Source organism: Scardinius erythrophthalmus, assembly GCF_964197995.2.
Source record: "Scardinius erythrophthalmus genome assembly, chromosome: 2".
Lineage (NCBI taxonomy): Eukaryota > Metazoa > Chordata > Actinopteri > Cypriniformes > Leuciscidae > Scardinius > Scardinius erythrophthalmus.
In genome coordinates this window covers 70,920,494-70,940,178 of record NC_138222.1, presented here as the reverse complement: position 1 = coordinate 70,940,178, position 19,685 = coordinate 70,920,494, and the positions used below count along the sequence as shown (strand labels likewise).

Sequence of the window (19,685 nt, the reverse complement as noted above, 5' to 3'; positions counted from 1 at the left end):
AAAGAGACTGGGTTGAGTTTTGTCATTTTAAATTTTAATACAACGAAGATGATCTATAATGTTGTTTACTGCAAAATCTGTTGTTTAGTACAAATGCACATATTGCCTGGACCATATTAAAATGTTTAATATTTTTATATTATATTTAAAACGAAAAGAGGCAGGTTTGTGTTTTATATTTTGTTTTGTTATAAATAGGCAAACGTTATGTGCAGTGAATATAATCAATACGCGTTGCCTGAACCACATTTGTGTGGCTAATGTTTAAGATTTCTTTAAATGAAAACGAAAAGAGTTAGTATGGTGTTTTATAACATATTTCGTTGCCTAAAATATACACAAAGATGACCGGAGTAGCACAGTGACGCGCTGTGTCAGAAGGTGGGCGGGGTTAGGATTTCCCAAGATTTCCCAAGATGGCGCCCATAAACGGCTTCAAAACCGTTCTTCAGAAAGTCAATGGGTGACGTCACAGACGCTTTGTCCATATTTTTTACAGTCTATGGTTCTGCCACAGCTCCACTGTGACTTCATCCAAATGACCAGAATAATGCATGGACCCTGAACAACGAACAGAAAGAACTAAGGGCTTAAATACACAGAATAACTGATCAATGGAACAAGAAACAGGTGCGTAACTCAATAAGAAACCATGAACTCAACCAAGAACTGGAAATGGAGACAGGGAAAACGAGGCAAACTAAAATAAACAGAACATGACAATGAAACTATGAACTAGACCAGTCATGAACATGACTTAGATGAAACATTATTTTGTATAGATGTGTGTGTGTGTAGTGTGTGTGTGCATGAGTGAGTGAGTGTGTGTGTCTGTGTGTGTGTATGTGTGTGTGTGTGTGTGTGTGTGTGTGTTGTGAATGTTATCATATCTGTGTATGTTTTTGTGTCATGTGACCTATAGAAACACAAAGGCACTGTGTGTGTTGATCTTCATGCGTGTGACAGGGAAACGAGGCGTCTAACAGCAGCTGATCGCATTAGTGTCTCTCAATGGAGCGATTTGTGAATTGATTTTCTTCTCGTAAATCACGAAGCTGTGCATTCGGGTCACTCAAGTCACGACTAGGCAAAAGCCTCGACTGTGGAAAACAGATGATTTACATTGCAATAATATTTCACAGTTTTTACTGTATTTTTGATCAAATAAATGCAGCCTTGGTGAGCAGAAGAGCCTCTTACAAATGCGTTTGTGATATTGCAGGACTGTTTAAAATGAAGTACAGTCATGATTGTGGAATCCAGCATTCACGGCAGCTTATTGGTGGTACAGTATTTGTGGACTCTTCTACAGCACAACTGTGTTCTTTGGCTAGAGGCGTTGTGCATGATGAAACCTCATGAAATACACACGTGTGTGTTTGTGTGGGACAGTTATGAGCATCATCAGATGTTAGTTGCAGTATATCAGTCACGACATGTTCCAGGTGAGGGAAACCACAACTTATTTTGGGGAAAATGTAGTTCATTAGTCCGGTCATTAAGACAGAGACTCTGGTGAAGTTCAGTCTCATTTCATAGCATGCCGTTACATCACAGTTAAAATCACAGAAGTTTTTAAAAAGCATCCGCAGGGAAACTGAATCCATTAAATGCGAAAGCAAATATCACATAACTGTCTTGAGACAATAACTGGCCGCTGAAGCCAGCCGTGTGGAGCAGCTGTACATATAAACTCAATGAATGAAGTCAAACATGAGTGTGTGTTCATAAGTGTGTGATGTTCATATAAAGCCTCGTGCACACCGTTTTTCAAGATGTTTTTCGATGTGTCTTTGTGTTCATTTTCACTGGCAATGCACCGTGCAGAGTCACCGTGCAAATTCACTCCCTGACAGTAGATGGCGCTTATTTTAAAACAGAAATACCCTGGTACACAAGGTGGCGCTGCACTGTCATAAAGTCCTTTGTGTTCAGACACAAAAGAGACCAGCATTAATCTTGCCTCGTTGCATCTTCTTCTTCGTCTACTTACTTCCTCGAACCGGAGGCGTTTTTTTTATTTTATTAATATGCCTGCCGTTTTGCGCGTCGTGTGCATACTCACATTGGTGCCCTTTGTTTAGTCCCGAGGCGAATAGCGCGTGCGATAATCGTCCCTGTGTGCACGGGCCGTAAGGGTGTGTAAGGTTGTGTGTGTAAGGTTGTGTGTGGTCCTCAGATGAGTGTTTGCTACGGTCTCTAACGTGTCTCTCTCTCAACGAGTCTCACAGTGGCTGACAGCTGGTTAACTCTCTCCGTAATCATTTATTCAAACACACACTCACTCACTCAAGAACACCAGCTCATCATATCATGAGGTCTTTAAGAACGAAGAACAACCACGATTCCCTCTTTCCACCACGAGAAACATCTCAAACTCCCTTCATACACTCTTAGAAAAAAAGCTTCTGTATATATATCTTTCCGTCGCACAGAAGGTTCTTCACATTAATGAAGTAGTTCTTTTAAGAACTGATAACTGAGAGGTTCTTTAGGGTTCTTCAATTGCATCGCCACTTTTGGATCCTTTATTTCTAAGAGTGTACAGAACAGAAAAAGCCCTGAGAAACAAGTCTGACATGCTGATCATTTGATGAATCCCCATATGAGGTCCTTTCAGCACGGTCAAAGGTCAAACCCTGAGAGAACGACAGCAGACATAAAAATGTGTTGCCTGTACGGAGAACGAGAGAACGCCGATGCGATGCGAGCACTCTGGGAAACGCTTCTCTAGGGTGCAGTTGGTCAAAGAAAGAGAAGATGTTTCTCCGCTGGTTTTCAGAAGTGTTTGACAGACCTTTGAGTTTTTTCCAGCCAGAGAAGCTGATAATTGTCCGTGGCAGCCGTTCAGATCCTGTATTTCATTAGAAGCTGCTTTGCATTTTGTTGGGAAGGGAAATGGTTTTGACTTGTGTTTGATAGTTGTTGAATAAAAACATGATTGACGGATAAAGTCGTCGGCGTCAGCCTTTATCAGCGTAGCTTTAATTGGACACATTCAGTCAGACCGGGCAAAAACATAATTATTATTCAAAGTGTGAATGATCCTGACAAATGGTTTTAAAGCAAACACAGTGAAGGAAAGGTTTCCTTCGCTCTCAATCAGAGGATTCAACAGGCAAATGTGTTGCTCAAGAGACGAGAAATGTGTTTTCATAGAGCAGAATCCAGCAGATCTTACACTGAAACAACTGCTGAGAGAAAGAGGGAGGGAGGGAGGGAGGGAGGGAGAGAGGGAGGGAGGGAGGGAGAGAGAGAGAGAGAGAGAGAGAGAGAGAGGGGGGGAGGGAGGGAGGGAGAGAGAGAGGGAGAGAGAGAGAGAGGGAGGGAGGGAGAGAGGGAGGGAGGGAGGGAGAGAGAGAGGGAGAGAGAGAGAGAGGGAGGGAGAGAGAGAGAGAGAGGGAGAGAGAGAGAGAGAGGGAGGGAGAGAGAGAGGGAGAGAGAGAGAGAGAGAGAGAGAGAGAGAGAGACTTCTGTAAGTGTGTTTTGGGAAGGAAAATATAAAAAACTAAATATTATCAAAAATTATCACATTTTTCTTCTTGTAGTTCTTCCACATGCTGGGATATGAAGCACGTTTGTTAACACTTGAGAATGCAGTTCCTTCATTAATGAATAACTACACAGGAACAAATGAGTAACGCACTATTACCATTCTAGTAACTACTATTAACTAACAAGAAACTCTGATTAATGAATTAGTAAGTAATAGCGCTCAGTTGTAATAGTTCACTATTAGATAATCAGTAACTACTATTTTTCATACCTCACTGAAGAATAAGAAGAACTACTGTATACAGGTTCATAATTATTATTAATAATGCATACTAGTATAATATAAGGTAACGGTAACCCATTAGTAATAAATCGAGTGTTACTACATCTTTCTAAAGGAACTAATAATTATTTGGATACTATAATTTATAATATTTGGAATTAGTAAGTAATAATAATTACTAATTCATTAATCAGAGTTTCTTATTAGTTAATACTAGTCACCAGAATGGTAATAGTCCGTTACTAATTTCTTCCTGTGTAGTTATTCATTAATGAAGAAACAGTATTATAAAGTGTTTCCGCACATTTTTGTTGATATTTTGCAGGATCGACGTTTCAGATTCGCTTTATTACACGGGGATGATTCTGGTCTTGGCAGGCGATGAGTTAGTTTTGTTTCAACTGCACTGTAAAGAAGCGTTTCCTCGCTAAAGACTCTCAGATTAGGAACCAGCGCAACCACAATAACTCCTTAATCCAGTCTCTTTCTCTCCTTTCTCCTTTCTTTCTGTTTCTCCTCGGGAAAACCTCTCTCTCTCTCTCTCTCTCTCTCTCTCTCTCTCTCTCGCCCGCGCCCGCTGTCAGGTCACTATATCGGTGGATGGTATTCTGACCACCACCGGTTACACGCAGGAGGATTACACCATGCTGGGATCCGATGACTTCTTCTACATCGGAGGAAGCCCGAACACAGCGGATCTGCCCGGGTCTCCGGTCAGCAACAACTTCATGGGCTGCCTGAAAGACGTGAGTTAGAAAAAACTCATTAAAGCGCAAACCAACAATCTTAACTCAGATATTGCCAGTAAATACAAAAAATGAATCGCAATTAATCAAAACTTTTTTGTGCAATTAATCACAATTAATCACATACTCATCATTATGAAGAAACTGTAACTCATTGAATTAAACATCTAATTTTGAAGTCGAAAAGCTAAAATAATAGTTTGTTTTAAAACACACTCCACTGCTCAGACAGCAACATAGTGTCGGCCCAGATCCAGCCCACATCTGGTACACAAGGATGGATCTGGGCCCACACTATGTTGCTGTCTGGGACAGCATGAGGTTAATGAACTGCACTGTCGCCCCCTGCAGGTCGTCTACAAGAACAACGACTTCAAGCTGGAGCTGTCCCGCCTGGCCATCGAGAGAGACCCCAAGATCAGTCTGCACGGCGACCTGGTGTTCCGGTGCGAGGACGTGGCGGCCCTCGACCCCGTGACCTTCGAGACGGCCGAGTCCTACATCGCCCTGCCGCGCTGGGACACCAAGAAGACCAGCTCCATCTCCTTCGACTTCCGCACCACCGAGCCCAGCGGACTCCTGCTGTTCAGCCACGGGAAACCCCAGAGCTTGCAGGAGCAGCGGCCGGCCCGCAAGGTGAAGACCGATTACTTCGCCATGGAGCTGCTGGACGGGTTCCTGTACCTGCTGATGGACATGGGCTCGGGGAGCATCAAACTCAAGACCAGCAACAAGAAGGTCAACGACGGCGAATGGTGCCACGTGGACTTCCAGAGAGAAGGACGGAGAGGTTAGTTCTTTTTTACTTCATACATGAATTAATGTCTACGAATTAACTTAAATCTTCAAACTTTTTTAAAATACTCAATACGACCATTGGCTTGCATGATAGTTCCTTTATTTTCAATCATATTTTATAGTATAGTATATTTTATACAATTTTTAATACATATTGCCAACATTTAAGCTGATTTAACAAATATTAGAAGTCCAGAGAGAAGGACAGAAAGGTGAGGAAACATCCAAGAGAGCTGTGCGATAATGATAATAATATGCTGAGATTTACTACATAATAGGGGTGTAATAATATATCATGTCACAATATATCGCAATACAAAAACGCAACAATATGTATCGTGGATAGTGATTATGTGTTGTATATAGTTCACCCAAAATGAACATTTCTGTGTGAGAAAACAAATCAGGTTTTCAGAGTTTTAGGGGCTGTTTACACCTGGCCACTTCATGCGTTTTCTCAGATCGGATAGCTATCTGATTTATCAAAACGGTTCCATTTACACCTGGTCACATAAATGTGTTTTTGCAAAACAGATTTAAATCCGATCTTCAATTCCCGCGCTATATGCAGATTTAATGGAGTGCACGTCACGAAAGCAACAGATATGAGCTGCATTTTATTGATCATCAGCTAAAATTTCAAAATCAAAGACCGCAAAAGAGAGCAGCAACAGCCCTGGTAAGATCATTTTGTTTCTTTACTTTTAATGATGATGATTGTGTGTTAAGCGTCTGCGATTTACTTTCACTTTGATTTGCGATAGTCTGCACGTTGGCTTAATGAATAGATGCTCAGCTGCTCATCTGCGGTGACGCGCGTGTTCCAGTAGCGTCATCATATCCGGCTATAACATTACATATAGCCTATAACACGCTCTCACACGTTTATATTTTAGCATTTTTGGGAGGAGTACAATTTACATATGTGGTTTCAACAACCAGATGCATTTACACTTGTCCAGTTTCGTCTGGAATGCGGCCCAGACCACCTCCTGAAGTGGTTTGAGCGATCGGATTCAAATCCGTCTCGAATGCGTTTCGGAGGGCATTTACACCTGGTCTTTTCACGATCGGATAGCTATCCGATCTGAGAAAACGCATGAAGTGGCCAGGTGTAAACAGCCCCTTAGTGTCAGTACTTTACACTACATTAAACTACTATATATATATATATATATATATATATATATATATATATATATATATATATATATATATATATATATATATATATATATATATCCTCCCTCCCCAGCTCCTCTGGTTTCTCAGGAGCTGATTACCCTCCTCCCTACCCAGCTCCTCTCATTTCTCAGGAGATAATTACCCTCCTCCATCCCCAGCTCCTCTCGTTTCTCAGGAGCTGATTACCCTCCTCCATCCCCAGCTCCTCTCGTTTCTCAGGAGCTGATTACCCTCCTCCATCCCCAGCTCCTCTCGTTTCTCAGGAGCTGATTACCCTCCTCCATCCCCAGCTCCTCTCGTTTCTCAGGAGCTGATTACCCTCCTCCCTCCCCAGCTCCTCTCGTTTCTCAGGAGCTGATTACCCTCCTCCCTCCTCAGCTCCTCTTGTTTCTCAGGAGCTGATTACCCTCCTCCATCCCCAGCTCCTCTCGTTTCTCAGGAGCTGATTATCCTCCTTCCTCCCCAGCTCCTCTCGTTTCTCAGGAGCTGATTACCCTCCTCCATCCCCAGCTCCTCTCGTTTCTCAGGAGCTGATTACCCTCCTCCCTCCTCAGCTCCTCTTGTTTCTCAGGAGCTGATTACCCTCCTCCATCCCCAGCTCCTCTCGTTTCTCAGGAGCTGATTACCCTCCTCCCTCCCCAGCTCCTCTCGTTTCTCAGGAGCTGATTACCCTCCTCCATCCCCAGCTCCTCTCGTTTCTCAGGAGCTGATTACCCTCCTCCATCCCCAGCTCCTCTCGTTTCTCAGGAGCTGATTGCCCTCCTCCATCCCCAGCTCCTCTTGTTTCTCAGGAGCTGATTACCCTCCTCCATCCCCAGCTCCTCTCGTTTCTCAGGAGCTGATTACCCTCCTCCCTCCCCAGCTCCTCTCGTTTCTCAGGAGCTGATTACCCTCCTCCATCCCCAGCTCCTCTCGTTTCTCAGGAGCTGATTACCCTCCTCCATCCCCAGCTCCTCTCGTTTCTCAGGAGCTGATTGCCCTCCTCCATCCCCAGCTCCTCTCGTTTCTCTGGAGCTAATTACCCTCCTCCCTCCCCAGCTCCTCTCATTTGTCAGGAGCTGTTTACCCTCCTCCCTCCCCAGCTCCTCTCATTTCTCAGGAGCTAATTACCCTCCTCCCTCCCCAGCTCCTCTCGTTTCTCAGGAGCTGATTACCCTCCTCCCTCCCCAGCTGCTCTCGTTTCTCAGGAGCTGATTACCCTCCTCCATCCCCAGCTCCTCTCGTTTCTCAGGAGCTGATTACCCTCCTCCCTCCCCAGCTCCTCTCGTTTCTCAGGAGATAATTAACCTCCTCCCTCCCCAGCTCCTCCCGTTTCTCAGGAGCTGATTACCCTCCTCCCTCCCCAGCTCCTCTCGTTTCTCAGGAGCTGATTACCCTCCTCCCTCCCCAGCTCCTCTCGTTTCTCAGGAGCTGATTACCCTCCTCCCTCCCCAGCTCCTCTCGTTTCTCAGGAGCTGATTACCCTCCTCCATCCCCAGCTCCTCTCATTTCTCAGGAGCTGATTACCCTCCTCCCTCCCCAGCTCCTCTCGTTTCTCAGGAGATAATTAACCTCCTCCCTCCCCAGCTCCTCTCGTTTCTCAGGAGCTGATTACCCTCCTCCCTCCCCAGCTCCTCTCGTTTCTCAGGAGCTGATTACCCTCCTCCCTCCCCAGCTCCTCTCGTTTCTCAAGAGCTGATTGCCCTCGTTCATCCCCAGCTCCTCTCATTTCTCAGGAGCTGATTACCCTCCTCCATCCCCAGTTTCTCAGGAGCTGATTACCCTCCTCCATCCCCAGCTCATCTAATTTCTCAGGAGCTAATTACCCTCCTCCCTCCCCAGCTCCTCTCGTTTCTCAGGAGCTAATTACCCTCTTCCCTCCCCAGCTCCTCTCGTTTCTCAGGAGCTAATTACCCTCTTCCCTCCCCAGCTCCTCTTGTTTCTCATAAGCTAATTACCCTCTTCCCTCCCCAGCTCCTCTTGTTTCTCAGGAGCTGATTACCCTCCTCCATCCCCAGCTCCTCTCGTTTCTCAGGAGCTGTTTACCCTCCTCCATCCCCAGCTCCTCTCATTTCTCAGGAGCTAATTACCCTCCTCCCTCCCCAGCTCCTCTTGTTTCTCAAGAGCTGATTACCCTCGTCCATCCCCAGCTCCTCTTGTTTCTCAGGAGCTAATTACCCTCCTCCCTCCACAGCTCCTCTCGTTTCTCAGGAGCTAATTACCCTCCTCCCTCCCCAGCTCCTCTCGTTTCTCAGGAGCTAATTACTCTCCTCCCTCCCCAGCTCCTCTCATTTCTCAGGAGCTGATTACCCTCCTCCATCCCCAGCTCCTCTCGTTTCTCAGGAGCTAATTACTCTCCTCCATCCCCAGCTCCTCTCGTTTCTCAGGAGCTGTTTACCCTCCTCCATCCCCAGCTCCTCTCGTTTCTCAGGAGCTAATTACTCTCCTCCCTCCCCAGCTCCTCTCATTTCTCAGGAGCTAATTACCCTCCTCCCTCCCCAGCTCCTCTCGTTTCTCAGGAGCTAATTACTCTCCTCCATCCCCAGCTCCTCTCGTTTCTCAGGAGCTGTTTACCCTCCTCCATCCCCAGCTCTTCTCGTTTCTCAGGAACTAATTACCCTCCTACCTCCCCAGCTCCTCTTGTTTCTCAAGAGCTGTATACCCTCCTCCATCCCCAGCTCCTCTCATTTCTCAGGAGCTGATTACCCTCCTCCATCCCCAGCTCCTCTCGTTTCTCAGGAGCTGTTTACCCTCCTCCATCCCCAGCTCCTCTCGTTTCTCAGGAGCTGATTACCCTCCTCCCTCCCCAGCTCCTCTCGTTTCTCAGGAGCTGATTACCCTCCTCCCTCCCCAGCTCCTCTCGTTTCTCAGGAGCTGATTACCCTCCTCCCTCCCCAGCTCCTCTCGTTTCTCAGGAGCTGATTGCCCTCCTCCATCCCCAGCTCCTCTCGTTTCTCGGAGCTGATTACCCTCCTACCTCCCCAGCTCCTCTCGTTTCTCAGGAGCTGATTACCCTCCTCCCTCCCCAGCTCCTCTCGTTTCTCAGGAGCTGATTACCCTCCTCCCTCCCCAGCTCCTCTCGTTTCTCAGGAGCTGATTGCCCTCCTCCATCCCCAGCTCCTCTCGTTTCTCAGGAGCTGATTACCCTCCTACCTCCCCAGCTCCTCTCGTTTCTCAGGAGCTGATTACCCTCCTCCCTCCCCAGCTCCACCTGTCTCAGTCAGGATTCGGCATTCTGATTCCCCCTGAATCAGACTAAATTCTCGATTTATGTTGTAAATGAAAATATTGACATTAATGATATCTGCAATACATTCATGTTGGTTCTGTTCTGTTTACCCTAAAGGGCCATTCACACCAAGAAAGATAACTATAAAGATAACAAAACGATAACTATATTTGCGTCCACACCAACGAACGATAACTGTGTGTTTAATGTTACAATGTCATTGAACAAGTTTTTGCTGTTCTTGTTGCATTTACAAGACTTTAACCAGCAGTTGTCTTCAGCATGCTATGTTTTGATTGAAGCTACTGTAATAGATCTAATAATCTAACAGTGAATTTAGCTGACGTAGTCAATATAGTGGAATAAAAACACCTAGTCTTTTTCACCGCAACTTCAAAGAAGCAAGACAATGTTGTGGAAATGAACGCTGGATACCTGAGGTAAAACTTCCCACCATTTATTCTGAGGGTATGATAATGGTTTTCCATATCCAAGGGGTTTGACTTGTCAAACAGTGGGGAGTTTATCTGGACCTCAGCGATTAACTTCTCCACAATGTCGTCTGCTATTTTAAATGCGCAAGCCCTTAAGTTAAAATGGATTCTGATTGGCTGTCAGTGTTTTATCGTTCAACAGCTGAAAAAAAAAATCGTCCCGATAGTGATCCCCACGATATCATTCCTCATATCTTTATCGTTATAGCTGTGGTGTGAACTCTGCTATTCTTTAATATGGAGAATGATTTTTAAAACTAAATATTTATCATTATCGTCCTTGGTGTGATCAGGCCTTAAGAGGGGTTATTGCTGCTCTCCTGCTCTTATCCATGCTAGGCTGCCCAGAACAGAACCAGACCGCCAATCCTAACTGTATGCTAATTGTCAATCATCTCTGACGACAGTGGTCTTGACAGAAATAGTAAGTGTTTGATGTTTTCCTGCATCACTAGCCAACATCAGTGAACCGTATATATTTCAAGCCAAAGTCAAAGGTGTACGGCTGACTGAAAGGTTAAGGAATCCCTGATCTCAAGGATTCACTCCTGCAGTTATCACTCCTAAAGCATGTCCAACGAGACGCAGCGATGCCAAAGGCGGCATCCATTTGCTGTAATTGGCTAATCGGGTGTAAGACTAGAGGAGGTGTGTGTGAGTCCTGTGGGGAAGAAACTCCAGCACTTCTGTAATTGCAGTTTAATAGACAATTAAGAGCAGGTCATAAATCTCTCCGATCTACCGAGAGGCTCACACTAACACTCATCGCTCACACACACACACACACACACACACACACACACACACACACACACACACGTCTTCTTCTTCTCCTTGTCAGGGTCCATCTCGGTCAACAGCCGCTCGATCCCCTTCAGCTCAAACGAGGGCAGTGAGATCCTGGACCTGGACAGTGACATGTTCCTGGGTGGTTTACCGGAGCCGCGACAGGGCCTGATCCTCCCCCCCGAAGTGTGGACCGCGCTGCTAAACTACGGCTACGTGGGCTGCGTGCGTGACCTGTTCATCGACGGGAAGAGCCGAGACGTGCGCCGTCTGGCCGAGATCCAGAGCGCGCCGGGCGTCAGCAGCTTCTGCACGCGTGAGCTCCAGAAGAGGTGCAGCAGCGCCCCCTGCAGCAACGGAGGACAGTGCAAAGAGGGCTGGAACCGCTACATCTGCGACTGCACCGGCACCGGGTTCCTGGGCAGCAACTGTGACATCGGTAAGAGAGCCTGGACAAACAAACACACAAACAGACAGGTAGTTAGGGACTGTTTTTGCCCTGCTAACTTTTTTACAGGCCCCACAACAAACCAAAAAATCAATAATTAATTAATAAAAATTAATAATTTAATTAAAATATATATATTCAGGGTCTAAGACTAACTTTTTGCCACACCTGCCAATGGCCTGAGACTTCAGAGAACGTACCGGCCATAAAAACAGGCATTAATGACACCAACATTTTAGATACCAGTGAAAATTCACAATTCTCTATTCCAGTTTCGATGCCACAGTTAAAACTACTTGCCTAACTAATATAAATTTTAAACAATATTAAAGTCAAGTAAAGAGTCAATAATAAAATAAGAACAAACAATCAAATTTCAAGTAAAAACACAAATAAATACAATAGAACAAAGATGCAAATTAAATGGACATCTTTTCAGGTTTTTGAGGTCTGACGGTAATAGCAATAGCAATAGAGCGACTTTATGTTTATAGCACAATTAAAACAACACAAGTTGACCAATGTGCTTTACAATGTGACACAGGAAAAAAAAGAAGAGAAAAGAGCGTCACAAAGGCAATACATATAATGAAATTCTCACTGATTAAAAGATATTGAAAACAGATGTTTTGATTTGTCCTATAAAAAAGTTTAGGCGCCGCTACAGCAAAAGCACAATCTCCTTTTTTACTCAGATGTGTCCTGGGAATTTTGAGTAACTTCTGAGTCGCTGATCTCAAAGTTGGTACAGTCTGATGTTCAGTTAAGAGATCTGAGAGATAGGCCGGTGCGTAAGTGAAAGAAACTTGACTTTACAACATAATTTATCTGTTTGTCCAGTTTTAGAGAGCTGTCAATATACACACCTAGATTTCGAACATGTTTTGACGTGAGGTGACAAAGATCTTATAACCTTGTCTTCTAATAAATAAGGTTGTTATGACATTAACACTTTAGATACCAGTGGAATCTCACAATTCAGTTCGAATACTGGAATTAATGTAACTAATGTATAAACATTTCCACTTCCATTACCTATCAAACATTATTAAAAGACAAGTAAACAAATGACAAGCAATAGCACAAATAAATACAATAAGACAAAGATACAGCATAAGCTTTAAAGTCATCATGAAAAGAAGTATTTTCTTCCCTATTTTCTCTAATGTGGGCGGGGCTTGACTGTGTCCGTGGGGAATTGATTGGATGATTGTGGTTTGCTATTGGCTGACCTCATGTGAGTGACAGGTTGCCCCGCCCTTGTCATCAGAGAAGAGTAGAGATGCTGCAAGAGGAACTTATTCTGATTCAAGATTATTAACACAATAATACACCCGTAAATCATTTAGAATAAACACTGCAATATTCCATAACAGAAACGAGAGTGGTGAGTGAAGAGTGATGTGTGTGTCTGACCCGTGTGAATCTGCAGTGGTTATATTTAGCATCCGTGAGGCTTTTATCAGAGTTCTGCGCTTCATTTCCCGCGGCCTCGCTCCATCAGCGCTCTCCGGACTCGCCGTGTGTCTGGGAAGCGCACCGGAGCGGTGATGCTCAGCAGAACCATCTGTGTGTTTACGACACCAGCTGGAGTTAAAGCTGCTCGTCTCTGATATCAGATCCCTCCGTTCAGACGCGACATCACTGAGGGCTTCACACGCAGAATACTCCATCTCCGCAGGTCATTCCTCGTGTTTATAGCAGGAACAGGTGGGTTTTTAGTAGTGTGTTGGAGAAACACTGTAAGAGAAGCTCGTTTGTTTTATTAAACATTTTTATTTTCATCTTTTTAACTGCCAGATGTTGTGTTGTAAAGTAAAAGCTGATTGTGTCATGTTTCTGGATCTGTGTGATTATCAGCAGTGCTTTACTGCTACCAAGTGTCACAGGACAGCATTACACTACACATCACAGCAGAGGATATGATGGTGTTAGTGTGTGTGTGTGTGCACTGATGAAAAATTATTCTGTGGTGAAGTAAGTGCCACAGAAAAAAAAAACAAATGGAATTTCTACATGAAAAAACTAAAATACTATATTAGTACTTAATTTAAGCTTGTAGAAATTAAAGCTTAAATATCAACAATATAAAATTAAGTAAAATCTACTCAACTTTTCTAATACTGGTGTTCCCATCATGCACTGGGGCATGAATAATTAATAAGGTCGTTTTTTTCACTGTTCTCCGGTTGTTTTTAACGCGGTTTATCATTGCTTTTGCTGTTAGGTTTGGTAACTTGCCATTTTGTGACACCTGGAGTAAATTTCCTACTCAAAACAACACATTCATACTCAAAAACGATCTATCAAATGTTACCGTCATTGTGTATTGTGTACCAGGTATTGAGGTCTCTGTGTTCAAATTTAGTGTTACTTCTAATATGCAGATACAGTATGAAATCCATACAATCTCTTTTGCATTATTTACTTAGATGTTTCTAAGTCAAGCATACACTTTAAAAGTAATTCAGTGTTATATTGTTTGAGTATAAAGATTATTTGTTAAATATACTTAAATTCTATATGTGAAATTAAATATGATTAAGTAATATTTGTTTAATAACTTATATTAAATGTTGCATGTCAATTTAATGTCAAATGAATGTTTAGTTCAATAGTAAGTCGATTTTACTTGATAGTAACAGGTCATCCAGACAGCAACATAGTGTCGGCCCGGATCCGGCCCACATCTGGGCCGTGTGGAATCCACGTGTACCGGATGTGTACCGGATCTGTACCGGATGTGGGCTGGATCTGGGACAACACTATGTTGCTGTCTGGGAAGTTGTCTGGGAGTAGTATCAGTAAAATTTACTTGAAATGTGTTCGTACAAATTGTTACGAGGCTTTTATCAAGTAAATCCTACAAGTTATATTTTTCAGTGTAGTGGACGCCGCGTTTGTCAGACCTGTCACTTGCCTCAGAGAGTCAGTGTGTGTGTGTCCGCAGAGGCCACTGTGTTGAGTTATGACGGCAGCATGTATCTGAAGATCCTCATGCCCAGCTCCATGCACACGGAGGCGGAGGACGTGTCCCTGCGCTTCATGTCCCAGCGGGCGTTCGGGATCCTGATGGCCACCACCTCCAGAGAGTCTGCGGACACACTGAGGCTCGAGCTGGACGGGGGACGGGTCAAACTCACCGTCAACCTCGGTACCTGCCGTCTCTCTCTCTCCTCTCCCCCTCTCCTCCTCTCCTCCTCTTCTCTCGCTGTCGTGTCATCTCTGTCAGACGGGTCTCGCTCTGCCTGAAGATCACTCCGTCCACCAGCAGAGGGCAACAGAACACTTTGAATCTTCTGTAGGGATTGTTTGAAAATGTCACAAAAATAAATAAATAAAACACAAACAAAATAAAAAAAGGGGGAAAAATAAGGGAAAAAAAAGTCCAAACTACTCCAGTGTATTTACTCTATATACTTACTAGTCAACAGAATGTGTTAAAGGGACCGAGAAGTGTAATACTGTGTAAGAGATTGGGTCCCGTTCACTGTCTGAGATCTGCGTACAGACCCTTTCATGCTTCTTTTCTTCTAAAATGTATTCAAAAATTTGGAAAAAAATGAACTCTGGTGGACGGCGGCACAGGGCAGCGGTGCATTCTGGGAAATCACACGGTGGGAGAGAAACTCGATCATCTCTCTCTGTCTCTCTCTCTCTCTCTCTCTCTCTCTCTCTCTCGCTCTCTCATTCCCCCGGACTCTTCCGTCCCTTCAACGCGTGTCTGTCTGCGACGCCGAGGCCAACAGCCCGAGAGACCGGCTCCTGCCACACACACACACACACACACACACACACACACACACACACACACACACACACACACACCAGTCTTTCATCTCTGACGTCTAATTACCTTTAGCTGCACAGAAATAAATATTTTGCATTAAATATTTGCTTTACAGTGAACATTTATAACTTTTTACACTTTCATTTTTTGATTCCAAAGCATTGATGAATGACAGTTTAAGTTGAGATCAGTGATGGTCAACTGGTTAATGAGCCGGATGATACTGGAAAAAGAGACAGAGCTTCTCATCTTTCACTGGAGGACTGAAATAAAGGCTTAGACTCCCTCCCCATGTCGTTCCGACAGCCTCAAATCTGTGTGTGTGTGCAGTGAGCCGATACCTGGCTGTTTGCTCACACTATTCTGTAGCGGTTGACACACACTGAGACACACCTCAGCCTGCAGTTACACCTCTGACCAGCAGGGGGAGACAGAGACCTGTGTATGTGTGTGTTTGTGTGTGTGTGTGTGTGTGTGTGTGTGTGTGTGTGTGTGTGTGTGTGTGTGTGTGTGTGTGTGTGTGTGTGTGTGTGTGTGTTTGTGTGTTTGTGTGGCAGCTGAGGTGTGCAGAGAACCCTTTCCCTCTATTCCCAGTTGATGATGATCCCTCTCCTCCGGCTTTACTGATGGACTTTAGAAATCATGAACAAATAACACTTAAATATTACTAACAATATCAAAGTTATTCTTGCGTTTCCTTGATAAAATCAGAGCAGATTTGACACAGAAAGACTCGTGAAGCTCGAGCTGAAGGAGGACGCTTGTACAATTACACTAAAAGACTTTTACTCTTTAAAAGAGTCTGAACTCTCGATCAGACACAGAAGCACTGGAGGAAATTGAGTGCGGCTGCAAAGTCTTCATTCAGAAATTAATTTTTGAAATATGATACAGAAAGCTTTATTGGAACTAACTATTAACCGTTTTTATTGACTCTCATTAACAAAGATGAAGCTTAAGTAACGACCGGGAGTCATTGACCCAGTGTCCCCAGTGTCCCCAGAGTTCCCAGTGTTCCCAGTTTTCCCAGAGTTCCCTGTGTTCCCAGTGTCCCACTGTTCCCAGAGTTCCCAGTGTTCCCAGTGTTCTCAGAGTTCCCAGAGTTCCCAGTGTTCAGGCCGCCGGAGGAGCGGGACGCTGGTCGGGAAGGGCATCTCTGACTCGTGTGTGTCCCCGGATGGTGCTCTGATCATCAGATGTCTGCAGAGTGAACTTTGAAGGATGTGAAATGTTTTCAGTCTCTCTGTCTTTTCTTTAACTTGATCTCACCATCTCACTCTCTCTCCCACCAGACTGTATCAGGATAGACTGTAACCTCAGTAAGTGGTTCAACTCGTTTATTCTGCCTACAACACACACACACACACACACACACACACACACACACACACACACATACTTACACACACACTCACACACTTAAACACATACTTACACACACACACACACACACACACACACACTCACACTCACACACACACTTACACACATAGTTACACACTCACACACACACATACACACACACATACACACACACACACACAGAGAGAGACTCAATCTCACACACACTTACACACACACACACACGATGATGACGCTTGCTCCAGGGATGAAGGTGGGATGGTGGGATGGTGGGATGGGGGGGGGGGTTCAGCAACCTTGCTGCTGGTGCCACTTCACGTGGGCGTCGAGTCCGATCCTTGAGCCGCACACCTCGACCGCAGATGGAACAGGGAAACCAGAGACCAGGGGGTTACCAGCCGCCCATTGGTGTCTCTTGATTCGCCTCTTGGATCATCGGTCTTGGTTGGTTTGGTGTATTTGAGAGACTGTAGAGCACAGGTGACCTGCCAGGCTGATCTGTCGAGTGCCAGAGATTCGAGCTGTGTGAGGGGGATATTCACACGCTTCAGGAGGTCCCTGGTGTAATCCTTAAAACGCCGCTTTTACCCTCCAGCGGAGCGTTTTGCGCCCATTAGTTGACTGTAGAGGACTTGGCGGGGCAGGCGGTGTTCAGGCATGCGTATGGTGTGCCCGATCCAACGCAATGTTTTTTGGCCACAGCTGCTTCCATACAGATTGAGTCAGTGTTACTGAGGATGACTGTATGGGGGATTCGATCTTTCCAGGACAAGCTGAGGATCTTCTGTAGGCAGCGGATATGGAAGGCCTCTAGGTTGATGATGTGCTGGCGGTATGGGGTCCATGACTCTGCCCCATAAAGCAGAGTGGAGAGACATACCGCGTTGTAAACAGACATATTAGTACTGACCTTGAGGTTACGGTTTTTAAAAACCCTGCTGTGTAGGCGTCCAAAAGATGATGAGGCTTTATTTATCCGGGTGTGTAATTCTGTGTCAAGGGAGCAGCATGAGGACAAAGTGGAGCCGAGGTAGGTGAAGTGGTCCACAGTTTTAAGACAAACACCATTTATATGAAAACTGGGGGGTGTGGAGGAGGGGGTAGTGAGATAGGACATGACCTTGGTTTTTTGAGTGTTAACCTGTAGGCCAAAAGATTGGTACAGACTGGATATTGTGTTAAGGGCATACTGCATAGAGTCCGGGCTGTGGGCTAAGTCATCAGCATACTGAAGCTCACAGATTCGGCGGGTCTTTGTCTTTGTGCAGGCCTAGAGCTGATAGATGTTGAAAAGGCTTCCATCAAGTCGGTATTCCACATGGACACCATCTTCATGTCCCATGACACGATGGAAGAGGCAGGTAATGGCAGAGAGGAAGATGTTAAAGAGCATCGGAGAAAAGACACAGCCTTGCTTCACCCCAATGTTTACCTCGAAGGACTCTGACTGGAGTTCTCCCGTGAGCACTCTGGCTTGCATCCCATCATGCAGCTGCTGTAGGATGCTGAGAAACTTGGGTGGTACTCCAATTTTGGAGAGGTGTTTCCAGAGCAGCTCACGGTTAATGGTGTCAGAAGCTTTGCTGAGGTCAATGAATGCTACGTAAAGGTCATTGTGATGTTCTCGGCTCTTCTCCAGCATCTGCCGCAGAACAAAAACCATTTCTATCGTGCATCTGGACTTCCGTAAGCACAGCTTCCGAGATGTGCTCAACCAGTCTGCTGAGCATGATCTTAGCCAGAACTTTCCCTGCGGTGGAAAGGAGAGATATCCCGCGGCTGTTTCGTCAGACTGCCCTGTCTCCTTTCTGCTTGTAGATGACCACGATGTTAGCATCCTTCCAGTCCTGTGGGAGGGTCCCGTGTTCCCAGATGTTTTGGATCAGGAGGTGCAGACGACGCATGAGGGTGTATCCTCCGTGTTTGAAAACCTCTGCAGGGATTCCATCAGGTCCAACGCTTTTGTTGTTCTGCAATAGCTTGCCGGAGTTCTGAGTAAAGTGGAGGAGTGTCCAGGTGCATGGTTGATGGCAGGTCTGGCAGAATATCCAGAATATGTGGATCAACGGGGTTGGTGTGGTTGAAGAGACTCTCAAAATGATTTACCCAAAGGGCAAGAATCTCGTGGCAGTCCTTGAAGAGCGTGGACCCGTCAGCTGATCGGACTGGGGCAATCGCCCGCTTCCTGGGGCCGTACAATGCTTTTATGGCATCGTAAAAGCCTTGAGTGTTATTGCAGTCTGCCAGGTTCTGGATTTCTTGCGCCTTTTGCACCCACCAGGTGTTCTCCTTAGTCCGAAGGGCTCGCTGGGTTTCTGCTCTTGCAGCAGTGAAGGTGGTTATATGGGTGGGAGATCCAGGGAAGGACAGGAGAGCTTTGTGGGCTTCATGCTTGTTTTTTAAAAGTGACTGTATCTCAGCTGAGTTATAGTCAAACCAGTCCTGGTGATGTTTCCTTGATTGGCCAAGCGCCTCTGAGGCTGCATTATGATGTAATAGCCTGGCGCAGAGCTGGCCAGTCAGCTGATTCCTCCGGGATCATGTTGAGGTTTTCAGCAAGGAGCCGTCGGAGGTTGTCTTTGGTGGTGAGGCTGTTCAGCGCTGTACAGTTTAGTTTTTGTTTGTTCCAGTCCAGCACTCAGCTCCGCGCATGACATGGGTGGACAATCACGTAGTTTTGACAGACAATCACGTAGTCAAGGAGATGCCAATGTTTTGAGCGGGGGTGCTGCCATGTGGTCTTGAGCCTGTTCTTCATCTGGAAGATGGTATTTGTAATGACCAGCTGGTGCTCTGCACAGAGGGAGAGGAGTCTGAGCAGTCATTGCGGTTCATTTTCCCCACACCATGCTGGCCAATAACTTTACTCCATACCAGATGCTCCGTACCCACTCTAGCATTGAAATCTCCCATCAGTATGAGCCTGTCCGTAGCCAGGGTTTTCTGTAGGATGGCATCAAGAGCTCTGTAGAAATCCTCTTTGTTGTGCTCGGCATCAAGAGTTGCCGTATGCACTGATGAGAGTGGCAAAGCGTTCCTTTGCCAGGGGAATGCACCATGTCATCAGCCTTTCATTGATGCCGATAGGGG

At 45.4% G+C, this 19,685-nt stretch overlaps 1 protein-coding gene across 1 annotated transcript in view; it reads left to right on the top strand.

Annotated features, from left to right (window-relative positions):
* The window catches only part of nrxn2b (neurexin 2b), a 383,071-nt gene that overhangs the window by 154,919 nt on the left and 208,467 nt on the right, over positions 1 to 19,685 (top strand). The window contains 5 exon segments of the mRNA XM_081353640.1: positions 4,363 to 4,524; positions 4,876 to 5,314; positions 11,051 to 11,434; positions 14,394 to 14,597; positions 16,526 to 16,552. Coding sequence (XP_081209766.1) covers positions 4,363 to 4,524; positions 4,876 to 5,314; positions 11,051 to 11,434; positions 14,394 to 14,597; positions 16,526 to 16,552 — 1,216 coding nt within the window.